Here is a 14,269-nt window from a genome sequence, read left to right as displayed (position 1 = left end):
GAAATCCAAGCCGTTGCATGGAGGGGTTCTATGCTATGCATAGCATGCTAGCATATTCCTATCCGGATATCCGAAAAATTAAAATATCCGGATCCGGATAATTATCCGTATCCGTATCCGATTCCGAAACTCAACCCGTATCCGTATCCGAATCCGCATAAAAAAATCCGTATCCGTATCCGAATATCCGAATCCGCAAAAATTCGGATACGGATCCGGATTCGGACGGGTAACATCCGACCCGTTTGCACCCCTACTCAACACCAACCAAAACAAAAAAAATCAGACCACTTGATTGTCTTCTTCAATGTTACTGTTTATCTAAGCCTTGTGTCAGATCACATGATGTGAGCATTTCTAGAGTTGAGGTTTTTATTGATTTTCTTGGCCATGTAATGTAACTATTTTTCTATGCCTTTGACTATTAAATTATGGGTAATTCTGCAAATTTTGTTTAATTTTTATAATTATGGACACATCTGCAGTTTAAAAAAAAAAGGGTTCTTACTTGAAATTGACTTCAAATTATCAATGGATAGAACTCAGCCCCAAAAAAATAGCGTTAATATTGATTTGAATCATGATTATATCACCAACTTGCCAGCTGATCTAAAAGAGAAAATTCTAGTGAAACTACCACTCAAAGAGGTGGTCAAAACAAGAATCCTCTCGAGCAAGTGGATTGATTCATGGACTTTGATACCAAATTTGGTCTTTGAAGAAATTTTCTTTGGAGAAAATTGGACAGAGTCTGGGGTTATTAAGGTTGTCGACCAAGTATTACTGCTTCACCAGGGCCCGATTGAAAAATTCACACTTGTCAGTAGTGAGCATGCTTGTAATGAGGCGATTGGCCGATGGATGCTCATCTTGTCTAGAAATGGTATCAGGGATCTTAAGCTAAAATTTCATGATAAAAAAAGATGCAATATTATCAATGTTCCCCGATTTTTCAATGGCTTTCCATTGTTACGCACCCTTCACCTATCTTATTTTCATATGCCAGGGTTTGGTATAGAGAAATTGGTTTCATGTTGCCCTTTGCTAGATGACTTGTCACTTTGTTGTTTTGTACAGCAAGGTTGCCTTCGTATTCTCGCACCAAACCTCACTTCTTTGAATATTGATGGTGACTTTCATGATATCTGTTTGGAAACTCCAAAATTGACTTGGGGATGCATTTTTCTCGCACAAGCTAGCGTAGATTATCAAGAGTTTAGTTCAGGAAAACATGGGAAGGAAAGCAACATTACACGTGCTCTTGGTCGCCTTTCTAACATTAAAAGGCTAGAAATATGTGGTGATTTTATATATGTAAGATTGATTATCAAGAGTTTATACCTGTCCCTCGGAATACCACTAATAGGGCTTCATTTGAACTTTTGTACAAAACGGTTATGATCTAGTTAAAGATAAATTAACCAAGGAGAGGCTAGCAAATGAAAAAAAAAATGATAGAACCAACAACTATGAGTCGAACAAATTCTGGTATGTACATGTGATACTGTAGTGTTGACCAATCCCACCGGTACAAAATTGTCTGGTACTGTAATACTATGATCTTATTATTTTGCTAAATGTTTATGATTTATTCTACTTTCTTTGCAAGTACTTAGCTGGGGGACCTATTCCCGAGAATCTTCCAGCTATCTACAATCATTTGACAGATATTTTTGTTCAACTATATATTTACCCGGTTGAGATTGCAACTGCTCTTTGCTTGTTTCAAAATGCACCGAACCTAAAAGTACTCCATATAGAGGTCTACTACTATACATTTTAAATATGATTTGATTAATTTTCTATTTCCTTTTTCTGTTACTTCTTAAATTTTGGGGAAACCATAAAGAATTACAAAGTTACCAATTATAAATGTCTGGTTGAGTGACGGATCCACTAAGCAAGAATGGGGATCAACTGAGCCCCTTTCTTTTCCAAAAACTTCATATTGATGGTTTGGAATTTATGTAACATTGCTACATATATTTTCTAAAAAATGCCCCCAAACTTTTTCAAGGAAATAAACATCAATAGCTCCTTTGTATACATTGATCCCCATAGTCTAAAATCTGGTCTCTGCTTCTAAACTGGTCCAGTACCAATTTATACAAAGCTGGTGCTTTGATCGGATCAACATAATCATATGTTACCGGCAAATTTAGTTGAATCTTAATTTCTATCCAATCATTATACCTAATGATCATATTGACAAATTTTTTTTTTCCATTTTTCAGTTCTGGGATCCTAATAATAATATGGATGAACCGCATGATCAAGCTTTGTGGGAATTGAAAGCAATCCGAGACTGCTTGTTTAAGCACCTCAAGGTTGTGGACGTTATGTATGCACGTGCCATTGAGTTGTCCTTGCGATGCTCCAAGTCGATGCTAGAATTTGCAAAACTTGTGCTTAGCACTGCACCTCTGTTAGAGGAATTCAATATCATTGACTTAGAGGATGCCAAAGGATTTTTTGAGATGCTTGAGTTCTTTCCTAGGTTATCAAATATGGCTAAAATCATATTTGTCAACAGAGGTGGTGAAGAGTCGGGGGCCGACCTTAATGCAACCCAAAGGGTGTTTAGTCACCCCTATGAATTCAAAAATTTAGAAGTAATTTAATAGCAGTTTCAAAAAGCATATATGTACAACTCATGTATACTTGCTGGTATTTTGTTTACTCCTAGCCCTAGGATTTCAGGTTAAAATTTAAATTAAGAATGCATATGGTAGAAAAGAGGGCGTGGAGAGATTAGAAGTTTAGATATTTCATCTCCTGTATCATGCTTAATTCTACAATAGTTTTTGATATTTTTGAGGCATGCTTTGAAACTAATATAATGACCTAATTTGTTTTTCTTTTTGATGAAGTTGTGGTTAAGTCTCGTCTGTGCTCAGAATTTGTTCGATGAAATGTCTGAAAGAGACCTTATAATGTGGGATTTAATTTTTACCAAAGTCTTACCATGGGAAAGTCTTCTTTTTTTTTTCAAGTGCAGACACAATGCAAATAAACCAAATTACTTCACTTTTTGTTTGTTTTTAGAACAGGATTAAGGTAAGAATTGATTATTGTTTGTGTTTTTTTTTTTTTTTTTGTAAAAATCCTACCGGAGGCTGCCATGTTTCCCTGGCTTCTGTCAATTTGTCCTCAGAGCGACTACTCACAAGTGACATTGTACAAACATAAACAAACATTGTAAAAGAACAGTTGCTTATATTGCGAAATACTGCCTTTTACATTTTCATTTGCATTATTATTCCACATAGCATCGAATAGTCAAAAAAATCAATTTAGATAGGAAGAATTTTCTACTTTTACCTATCTAAAAAAATAGTGAAAACATTGTAAAAAATGTAAATTTTGACTACAATTACATTTTCATATGGTGATCATGTAAACGGTTCAGATCAAATGTTTTGAATTTTGAAAACAAAGATATTAATACATAATGCGGACCAATCAGCACCAAGAAACTGTTTTTTGTTGTAATATATTATTAGGTGAATTTTCATTTTAAAGTCATGCATGATAACTCACAATTGTATTATTTTGTAAATTTTCTATATTGCTATTAGATGAACTAGGTAAGGATTGCTGAGCAATGTTAAATAATAAGAGAAAGTTATTTAATTGATATTATATACCAGTAGATTTGTTTAGGTTTCTAAATTATATTTTTAATGTGTTGTAATATAGGTGGGGATTTGTGGTATGATACTAAAAATAATTAACATTATCTAAAAATAATGAACATTCTAATTTTTTGAATTTTTAATATTGACTCAACATACATTAATAATGATAACACATAATAGCATTAGATTTCATCCTCTTTTTTTTTGAAAAACTTCGCAGAAACTGCGAAGTTGTGAGGGAGAATCAAACTCTCGGCCTTTAAGTAATCAACGGTTCTAGGACTTTCTTTCTAGCCAACTGTGCTACCTCCCCTTTTTTGCATTAGATTTCATTCTATAATGAGAATACGCAATATGAGTATAAGCATAAGCTACTCAAATTAGGGTTAATTATGAGCTGACCTTTTTCACATTTCAATTTCGAATCAGACCGAGTATGAGCCAAAATCTTCTCATTATGTGTATACAAAAAATTTAGAAATTTTTGTACGAAAATCAAATGTTTATGACTGGAGATCAAGGGACACAACTGATGTATTTAGAATAGTTTGTGCTAATTAACACCACACACAAACAATGAATTTATCATGAATTTCAGAATTTGCATCTATAATAATAACAAAAATTAAGCAAAGTACAATATGTAGACTTCCAAACCTCCCAACTTAACATAAAATGTAGTAACAAAAGATAAAATACTGCAGAAGAGTAGGGAACAAAATTATTTGTTACTGAGCAGTATATAAAATCTTTGTACAATTTCAATATTAAATGATTCGGCTTATTGATTTTCTCTAATTTCTTATTTTAATATTTAAAAACTTACATGTAATCATAAATATAATTATTCAAAACATGATTTATATGTTTTTTTATTATAAGAGAAAACTAGACTAATTTACTAACCATTATTTATATTTTCCTATATAGAGCAATAATAGCTGGTATATGCATAATTCACAAGATATATAAATGAAGAATCAAGTAACATATGTATGACATAACATGCAAAACTTATTTCTCCCCACCACCGCTCTAAACATTTAATATTATTTTGATATTATTTTTTTGTTAAATATCCTTGCAAATTATATTTTGATTTCAAATTGCAAGTGCCACTCATGTTGAATCGTGCAAATAAAAATATATTTAAGTATACATGTGAGATGTAACCATAAACAAGTAGTATTTTTTTTCGAAAATATTATGATATAAGATATTATTTCAATTTAAAAAGTATTAATTTATAAAGATGCAAACAGAAAGTATTAAATAAGTTTCAATTTCTTTGACGACTTTCTATCATTATCTTAATTTGAAAAATTATGCATGTTGATTATATATCATTTTTTTTTCAAATTTGAAAATCTCAATGCTTACCTTTTTAAGACAATTTTATATATACTACTCAAAATATTTATTAAGACAATTTTATTATGAAATTACATATATATATATGTAAGTTTTATAATTATGAAACAAAACGGAAATAATTTCTCATAGGTCTAGGGGTTTCAAATAAAAAAAATGTTGAAAAAAGTAGGCGCATCCTCAAATAAAAAAAAAATATAATAATACTAATACTATAAAGAATTTATAGGATTTCAGCATTTTTATATAAAAATAAAGATCAACGCAAGAGGTACATAGTGAAGAAAGAATGCGAGTAAGATCAACATCTAATGGTGTTTTTCTCGTACATATAAAATATATCTAGTATAATAATTTATATTTAAGTGTTCATAAAAATAAAAATTATCTGAGTTTTAAATTTACGATTTTGTACATAGAAGATATTGTCTTTGTTATTATACCGACGGTCGATTCTTATATATATAATTTTTTTTATTTGACAAAACAAGATTCAATAATTACAATTTTTTTTATTATCACAGTTTGCGCATAAATTTAGTGTCAGTATAAATTATTTTTTGAACCAACCTAAAACAAGAAAGCGACCATTCTAAAAAAAATGTAGGATGTATTAAAAAAACCAAATAATACTGCCTTCTGCGCTATCAATGCACAAGGAATCTTTTACAATTAGTGAATCTGGATCTTTCTCTTTAACTTTGCACAGAATTTTAAAACCAAATAATAGCCTTCTGCGCTAGTTCGAATTAAAATAATGCAAAGAGTATCCTCTCCGATTGTATGAATTCACATCCCCTCAGGCTATCGGACTGAGTACAATTGAATCAGATAGTTCAAAATTGATCTATATAACTTGACACGAATCTCAAAGCACAAATAATACTCTTCTATGTCATTCCGAGCAAGGACCAGCTGAGAGTAAATCTGGACCGTCCGTTTCAATTGTGTTCAGTCAGGTACCTGGGAGGATACGGATCCCGGACTATTGCAGGGACAGTATTATTTGAGCTTTAAAATTCGTGTAAAATTAAAAGAACAGTCTGGATCCACTAATTATAAAAGATTCCCTTTTACGGTACCGGGGGATCGAGGATATGAATTCAAAAATCATCATATCATATCCAGTAATGGAAGAATTCGTATCCCCTCGAGTTACCTGACTGAGGAGAATTGAATCGGACGGTCCAAAAATGGATTGGCATGCATCTCAAAGCACAAATAATCCTGTTCCCTCTATCATCCCGAATCCCGACCAGTTTAGAGTAAATCTGAGCCGTCCGTTTCAAATGTGTTGAGTCAGCTTCCCTTATGGATCCGTTATTGAATAGCAAATAATTGAGTTGAAAAACGACATGATTCAGAAAGAATAATCTTCTTCCTTTCTTCTTCAGTTACAGAATCAGAATCAGAATCAGAATCAGATACTGGATATCTGATATCCCCTAAACCCTAACAGGAGACAGCGAATTAAGGGGGTGCGAATCCGTGCCATGGCGAAGGGGAAGAAGACGAGGCGGAGAAAAAAAACAAAAGGAGAGATTTCTAATCCTCCTCCTCAAGAACCTCAGATTGGACAAGGAAGAAAGATAGTCGTAATCGATACCGACTTACTGGACTGCTCCATTTGCACCTATTCCTTCTGTCCTCCACTTCATCAGGTCTTTTCTTTTTCTTTTTAAATTTACTCTCTGCAAATTTATCTCTTATTTATGCAAACTACACCAACAATTTCCATCATTTGCACTTTTGCATATAACACCTGATATTTTGCAAATTTAACTGGTAAGAAAGTATTAGATTGTGTTATTGTAATTAACTACCTTACATAACACCTGGTAAGCAAATACTATTGTTACCAACATATTATAAGTTATCTTAATGTACTTACAGATCAAGATTATATTAATCTAATTTCTATTCTTCATTCTAAGTTTTGATCTACTAATAAAATAGCTACTGGGGACACTATTCTTAATTTGCATGTTTAATAGTAAATCCAGTAAAATGCAAGTTTAATTCGCAAGCATGGATTGTGATTCAAAATTTTTAATTCAATTTGGTACAACCTAAAGCATTTTTGTTCTTACCTTATATTGCAAAAGCAAAAACTGAACAAATTCACATATTTTGGCAGTGTACGAATGGTCATGTGGCGTGTCCCTCGTGCTGGTCTAAAGTACAACACAAATGTCCCATGTGCACCCTCCCTGTACTATTCCGTAATATTGCACTCGAGAAGGTTTTGGAATCAGTACATGTCCCTTGCATTTACAACAATTGCCCCAAGTATGTTTCCTACTCACAGATGCAAGTGCACCGTGATACGTGTGAGTTCAACCCGTTTTTATGCCCAATTCCAGGCTGTGGTCACAAGGCTTCTTCAGGTGTGCACAATTTTGCTGGTTGATACTCTCTTGTCCTAGTATTAGTATAACTAATCCACTAACATGTAAGTAAAACAAGACCATAGGCACAAAAATGTAGGGATTATTAATATTGTGGAATGGCAGTGGTACAAAGTATTGATTGATAGGCAAATCTTGATTTTTCAAATTTTCTGACGAGAAGTTTGTTAGCAAAATCAAATCTTATTTTGGTTCCTTTACTTGTTTATGCACAATTAATCTTGTAGGTGAAAAGCGGGAACATTTTCTGAAAGAACACGGGGACCTGATACAGGAGTTCCTAGAGCAGGTTCTGCAATTGACACAATTACAGCAGCAGATGGCACAGCTTCATACCAGCAATGACGGGCCCAGTCAGGAGTTTCGTGATTATGGCAAGGAGTTGCAGGAGATGACGGAGCAGGAGAGGCAGCTCCAAAACATGTCCATTGCCATGCACAGATTCTTGATAGAGCCTTCTAATCCTCCTCCTGAAGAAGAAGAGATTGGAGGAGGAAGAGAGATAGTCACAATCGATACCGACTTACTGGACTGCTCCATTTGCACCTATCCCTTGTCTCCTCCACTTCATCAGGTATATTTTTCAATATTATTCTCTGGAAATTTATTTTCTTTTCAAGTTTGCGTAAATGCTCCATAGAATTTCAACGTTTTTATAATTTCTCGAAAACTTGTGAATGAGTTCAGCTTCAATATTTGAACAACCTAGACCTAAGTGCGTTATTTTTTTTTTAAATCTCAATTTTGTGCGTATTATGCTCGAATTTAGGCAGCAAACTACACCAATTCAATTTCCATCATAAGCAAGTGTTGTGTCATTTTTGGAAATGATAACTACCTTATAGAATACTTATGAGAGATTCCTTTGGGAGTTGTATGATCTATTAGATTGTAACATTATTGTTACTTATTCTAAGTTATCTTAACATACTTACAAATCAAGATTATATTAATCTAATTTGCAATTAAATCAAAAGAATGATGAGTCCTTAGTCTCCTTCATTTTTATCCCCTTATCTCTAACATTTGATGATAGACCCAAACATAAATGCAAAAAGTGAACAAATTCACATACTTTTGGCAGTGTACCAATGGTCACGTGGCGTGTCCCTCTTGCTGGACTAAAGGACAAGACAAGTGCCAAACCTGCACCCGTCCAGTATTTTCCCGTAATATTGCACTGGAAAAGATTTTGGAAGCAGTATATGTCCCTTGCACTTACGCCTATTATGGTTGCCGCGAGCCTGTTTCCTATTCACAGAGGCAAGTGCACACTGATACATGTGAGTTTGGTTTGTCTTTATGCCCAATTCCAGGATGTGCTCACAAGGCCTTTCCAGGTGCACATTTTTTCTTGTCGATACTCTTGTCTTAGTATTAGTACAACCAATCCACCAACACGTTAGCAAAACAATGGCCGTAAACACAAAAATGCATGGATTAATATTGTGGAATGGCGGTTGGTACCGCACGTACAGTTCTATTGTTCTCGATTGAAATTTGAACTGCATATAGAACAGCTTAATAAATCATTTGTCTTATGCGAGCCTTGATAGGAAAATCCTTGATTTCACAATTTTTCTGATGGAAAGTTCGTTTGCAAAATCAAACCTTATTCTGGTACCTTTATTTGTTTATACACAATGTTGTAGGAGAATGGTGGGAACATTTTAAGAAAGACCACCGGGACCCCGGCATTTACTACAGTTATGGTAATTCCAACAATATAAGATTTGATGAAGAGGATCTTTATATTACCTTGTTTGGACCTGATAAAGATCTGTTTCTGCTTGTTAAGGAACCCATTCCAAATATTGGGAATGCTCTCTGTTTGTATTAGATTGATCTGCCTCATCGGGGCAAAGTTGTTTTCCCATATGAATTTGAAGTGGAGACTTGTATTACATGCTCAGTGCGATTGAACTCGCAAGCTGTTTCCATCAAGGAGTGGAAGAGAGGCGAAGTACGTGGTCCTTCCCTTTTGGTACCATTAGGGTTTACAGAGCGAAATATGAGGGTACATGTTTTAATACATAAAAAGTTTGAGTGGGATGTATGATGTATCAGACTGAAATAGATGATCTCCTTCTAATGATTCTATTTATATAACTCAATGTCTGTAATCTCCTTGTTTTGGAATTATAAATTAGTTATCTGAGTAACCATAGTTGTCTTGTAATTTGCTTCTTGCAATGAATTGTTCTAGATTTGAATTTAAGTATATTAAGGTCTTTAATTTGAAACTTCATCTGTACAAGTGGCAGAGCCAGCAACCAGCTTAAACACAAAAAACATACAAATTTGTGTGTGTGTGTGTGTGTGTCAGCCTGTGACCCAACTATTCATGCTGCTTTTAAATGAAGGTTAAGCAATCAAAACAAGACTACATATTACCCCTTAATTTTACTCAACCAAATCACTCAGTTCATAATCTATTGGAGCAGGTTCTGAATCAATGTTTAATTGCTTACATTTATCACCGGATATTTGTATTAATGCTCAGGTATTGTTTACAGATATCTTTGTAACTTTGATGTTAATTGCAATATAATTGGTTGGATTTATTTGCAAACAGAAAACTACATGTCTTTTGCCTTGTAGTTAAGTTATCATGTGTAACAAGTGTTTTGTGACCAAAAATTTCTGTTACATGCCAATGCAGAAATTTGTTGTCTCCACTATCACTCAACAATTGTCAATTAAGGTTCCAGTTCAACATGGTTAGTTGATAAACCTGATGTTGATGGCCTTCTCAGAGGCAGTATGTGTTTGTAATTTGTATAGCAAGTGGATGTAGTAGGAAAGCACTGACTGGCACTAATAGTATAGTTTCACTTTAGTAACAAAATTCAATTATGTTCTAAGGAGCTATCTTTTGTTGTAAATATTATCTTTTTTTTTAGAGTCATAAAGAAAATTCAATTATCTTTTTTAGAGTCATATGATAACTGACAATTGTGTTGTTTTGTAAATTTTCTTTATTGCTATTGGATGAACTAGGAGCATAGATTATGTCTTTGTAGAACAAAATAAGTTTTGTGTTAAGGGACGCCTTGATCTCTTGGATGCTGATTTGTTTCAGTGAGTCTATGGTAGTATGCATATCACAATTTGGTATGTAATATGGATCAATATTTTCGTTTTCAAAATTCTAACAGTTGATTCGAACTGTTCAACATGATTTTCATATGAATATGTACTTGCAGACCGAATTTTATATTTTTTTAGAATTTTTGTACTATTTTTTAAGATATGTTTTTCTAAGGTTATCCCTTGTTAAAACCTTATTTTGCTAACCAACCATAAAAAAATTTTAATTTTGAGGGAGATGGTAGCAGCCCATATACTCTTAAATTCAATATTAGGAACCCCGAAGATATGTTTTTCTATCTATCTTAAAAAATTGGTAAAATATTCTAAAAAATATAAAAATTTGGTCTGCAAATACATATTCATATAGGAATCATGTTGAACGGTTTGAATCGACCGTTAGAATTGCAAAAATAAAAATATTGATTTGTATTACGGACCAACTTATAATATGCATAGTACCATAGACTCACTCGATTAGTTTTCAGTTTTCACTATACCCATCATGTAGTTTTGGATATGGTTCAAAGTTGTAGAGTTTTGTAAAGATGCCGTACTACTAATTTAGATGTAATTGAGCGATGTTAAATAATAATATAATGTTATTTAATTTATATTATATACCAGTATATATATATTTAACTCCATCAAACTATAGAGTCTGTTCCAAGTCAGAAAAAGAAGAAGAAGAAGGGTTCGTGATATGCTTGATGAGCTAGCGGTAAAAAAAAAAGCAATGAAATCTCACGAATTGAGAAGACACGTGTTACTGATTCTAATTTGATTCATTTCTAGTATATTCTAACTTGTTTAGAAATAAAGGTTTTGAAGAAGAAGACCAGTATATTTTTTTTTTTGGTTTCTAAATTGTATTCAATTTATTGTGTTGTAATATAGGTGAGGATTTGTATCAAGATACTATGTAAATCGATCAAACCATGTTTTAATTAACATTACCTGAAAATAATGAATATTCTAACTTTTTTTAATTTTGAACATCGACTCAATATACATTAATAATGATAATAAATAAAAGCATTAGATCTCAATTTATAATAAGTCGAAAATGAAATATAACAAATTAACAACATAAACTAATCTAAAAATCTTATAACCTAAATTAAACGGAAAACTTGCATACCACTAAACTTAAATAAAAGAAATTGTAAAGTAAGAAAACTATCATGAATTTAAATAAAAGAAATTAAGCTTAAAATAGGAAAACTATCATGATTTTGGTTAAGATGTATCCAAAATCATATTATAAGAGATATTATGTTATTAAGCAAATAATAAAAAAATATAATATTCAATTCTGATGATATAGATTTATTGATTTTTTCTGATTTCTTATAATATGATTGGAAATTATATATAATTAATCAAGACGGGATTTATATATATTTTTTATTATAAGAGAAAACTAGGCTTATTTACAAACAATTATTTACAATAATAGCTGCTATATACATAATTCACAAGATATATAAATCAAGGATAAAGTAACATATGTATGACACATCATGCAAAACTTCTCTCCATCACCTCTCTAAAAATGCGATATAATTTTAGATATGAAGTTTTTTTTTATTAAATATTCTTTCAAACCAAATGGACCGTGTGATGTTTAGATCGTATCCGCTCAAGCACCATCCACCGTCCAGCCCAAAGTTGACAAATTTGTGCGCATCAAGATTCGTGTTGAACAGCATCGAAATAGCAAGCTGGTGAAGTCAAAACAATTGGCGGAAACGAGCTTCTTTTCAAAGCCTAGAGTGTCAAGTGTCTCATTTTTAAGTCATTTTCCCCATTTTTTTGAATTCAGATCCTCAGGTACTGTAATAGGGGATCTTTTAGAATTAGTAGATCTGGACTGTCCTTTTTAACTTGGTACGAATCTCAAAGTCCAATAATACTGTCTCATGCGCTAGTCTAAATCTCAAAGTGACTGAGAGTTAATCTCAAACCGTAAAGTGAGGGAACTCTTTTACTAATTAAGTGAGGTAACGTATTTGATAAAGTTATTTCTTCAGATTACCACGATTTATCTTCAATGAGATTCACAGAGCGATTTATAATTTTAATTTTAACATGAATAATTACGGGAATTGAATAGCTCAAATCGAACATCGATCCAATTAAAATCATGAATTAAATCTGCTCTTTTTCTTAAGAAAAATTTCTTAAAAAAAGGAGCATCCTTCTATTATTTTATTCGGACCGTTCAAAATCGATCACACAGTTTGTTTCAATTACTTTTTTTTTTTATATCAATATAATATATTAAAATGAATCAGATGTAATTGAAGCTGTATAATCGATTTTAAACTGTCCGGATAAAATAATAGAAGGATGTTCTTTTTCTTAAGAAAATGAGCAGATTTGAATCCAGATATTCCAGCTCCCTTCCATTGGTTATTGCTTGATTAACCTAAAAGGACCACATTTCACATTGGTTATTGCTTGATTACATTTACTCTTAGCAAAGATATATTTTTTTTCTCTTTTAACTAAAGTTTTCTTCTAGAAGGAAAGGTCCACATATGTTGGAGTCAATTTTTTTTAATTGTAAATCTAAACACTTTGAAACGATTTGCTTTGTTATATTTTATTAACATTTCCAACATTGTTAGATAAAATTTTATAACACCCCCAACATTCATTGAATTTCGCAGGCTTTAAAACATAATGGTTTTAATGTCACAAATTTCGAATTAATCTTGTTTATTTCAAGAGAAATGAATCCACATATATTTCTAAATTTTAAAATTTTGTATATACTAAATTAAGTGTTAAAAAATAAACAACCATAATCTATTATAGTTAATTAGAGTCATTCATTTTTAACAACTCAGTCTTCTTTAAAATTAATTTAAAAGCATAAAGTTTTACGTAGAGACGTCTCTAATGAAAATGAACAACATCAATGGTTTAAAAGTGAGATTCTAATGCTTATAAATAAAATGTCATGACCTTATTTTTGTATTTATATTTCAAAATTTAAAATCTAATTGTTCAATCCCAATCATTGTCTTTCTCTTTCTTCACGAGGCAGCAATTTTTGCTCTTTTCTCCCAAGCGACAAAAAAAAAGAAAAAAAAACCTAGTCGTCGCCGTTGTTCTTCTTCACTCTTTTACACATCTTCATTTTGTCTCTTTCACTTCTAATTCCCCCCCCCCCCCCCCCACCGATATAGTGGTACCTTCTCCCCTCTCGTCTTTATCTTCTTGAACGGAGAGAAGAATGAGAGAAGAAGAGAGGAAGCCGACCAGAGCCGAGAGCGCGTTATCGTCGGATCTCAAAGCGTAGAGCATATACTACCTATATCTCGATTGAAGCATGGCGGTGAGCAAATCCTACCGTCAGAACACGATAGCAATCGGACGAAAGCAGATCCAGTCGTGAAAAGAGATGGAGAAAGAGGTAATAAGGTATTTAAGAGTAGATATGTAGGATTAAGTTATTAGAGTAATTTACAAGATTTCATGAGAATAAATGAGTTTAGATCTAAGGAGTGTAATTTGATTCATTGTAAGTCTTTTTTTTATCAATAAAATTATTAATAAGCATTTAAAGCCACTAATCTTCAAAAAAAAATTATAAATATTATATTTTATTCTATACTAGATCGGAACCACAGGTTTGGTGTAGTGGCATGAGCTCGTCTCCTTTTCAAGAAAGCGCTTATTTAATTTTTGAAAATAGTATCTAAAAGATGTTGGGATGCACCGAAGCCATTTAATAAATAAAAAAAAAAGAAT

The 14,269-nt window shown here is 32.3% G+C and overlaps 2 protein-coding genes across 2 annotated transcripts; both read left to right on the top strand.

The window, feature by feature from the left end:
* Window positions 1-507: 507 nt before the first annotated feature.
* LOC144545874 (F-box/FBD/LRR-repeat protein At1g13570-like) lies at window positions 508-2,840 on the top strand. Its single transcript, XM_078294439.1, has 3 exons — window positions 508-1,314; window positions 1,610-1,762; window positions 2,235-2,840. The coding sequence occupies exons 1-3, from the start codon at window positions 532-534 to the stop codon at window positions 2,619-2,621; spliced, it is 1,323 nt and encodes a 440-aa protein (XP_078150565.1). The 5' UTR covers window positions 508-531; the 3' UTR covers window positions 2,622-2,840.
* A 3,560-nt stretch (window positions 2,841-6,400) lies between these two features.
* Window positions 6,401-9,876, top strand: LOC144545774 (uncharacterized). Its single transcript, XM_078294337.1, has 5 exons — window positions 6,401-6,670; window positions 7,147-7,396; window positions 7,645-7,991; window positions 8,502-8,757; window positions 9,070-9,876. The coding sequence occupies exons 1-5, from the start codon at window positions 6,503-6,505 to the stop codon at window positions 9,255-9,257; spliced, it is 1,209 nt and encodes a 402-aa protein (XP_078150463.1). The 5' UTR covers window positions 6,401-6,502; the 3' UTR covers window positions 9,258-9,876.
* The last annotated feature ends 4,393 nt before the right edge of the window (window positions 9,877-14,269 follow it).

This window comes from Carex rostrata, chromosome 28 (genome assembly GCF_964058835.1).
Source record: "Carex rostrata chromosome 28, lpCarRost1.2, whole genome shotgun sequence".
NCBI classification, from domain to species: Eukaryota; Viridiplantae; Streptophyta; class Magnoliopsida; order Poales; family Cyperaceae; genus Carex; species Carex rostrata.
This window is presented reverse-complemented; position numbering and strand designations above follow the sequence as displayed.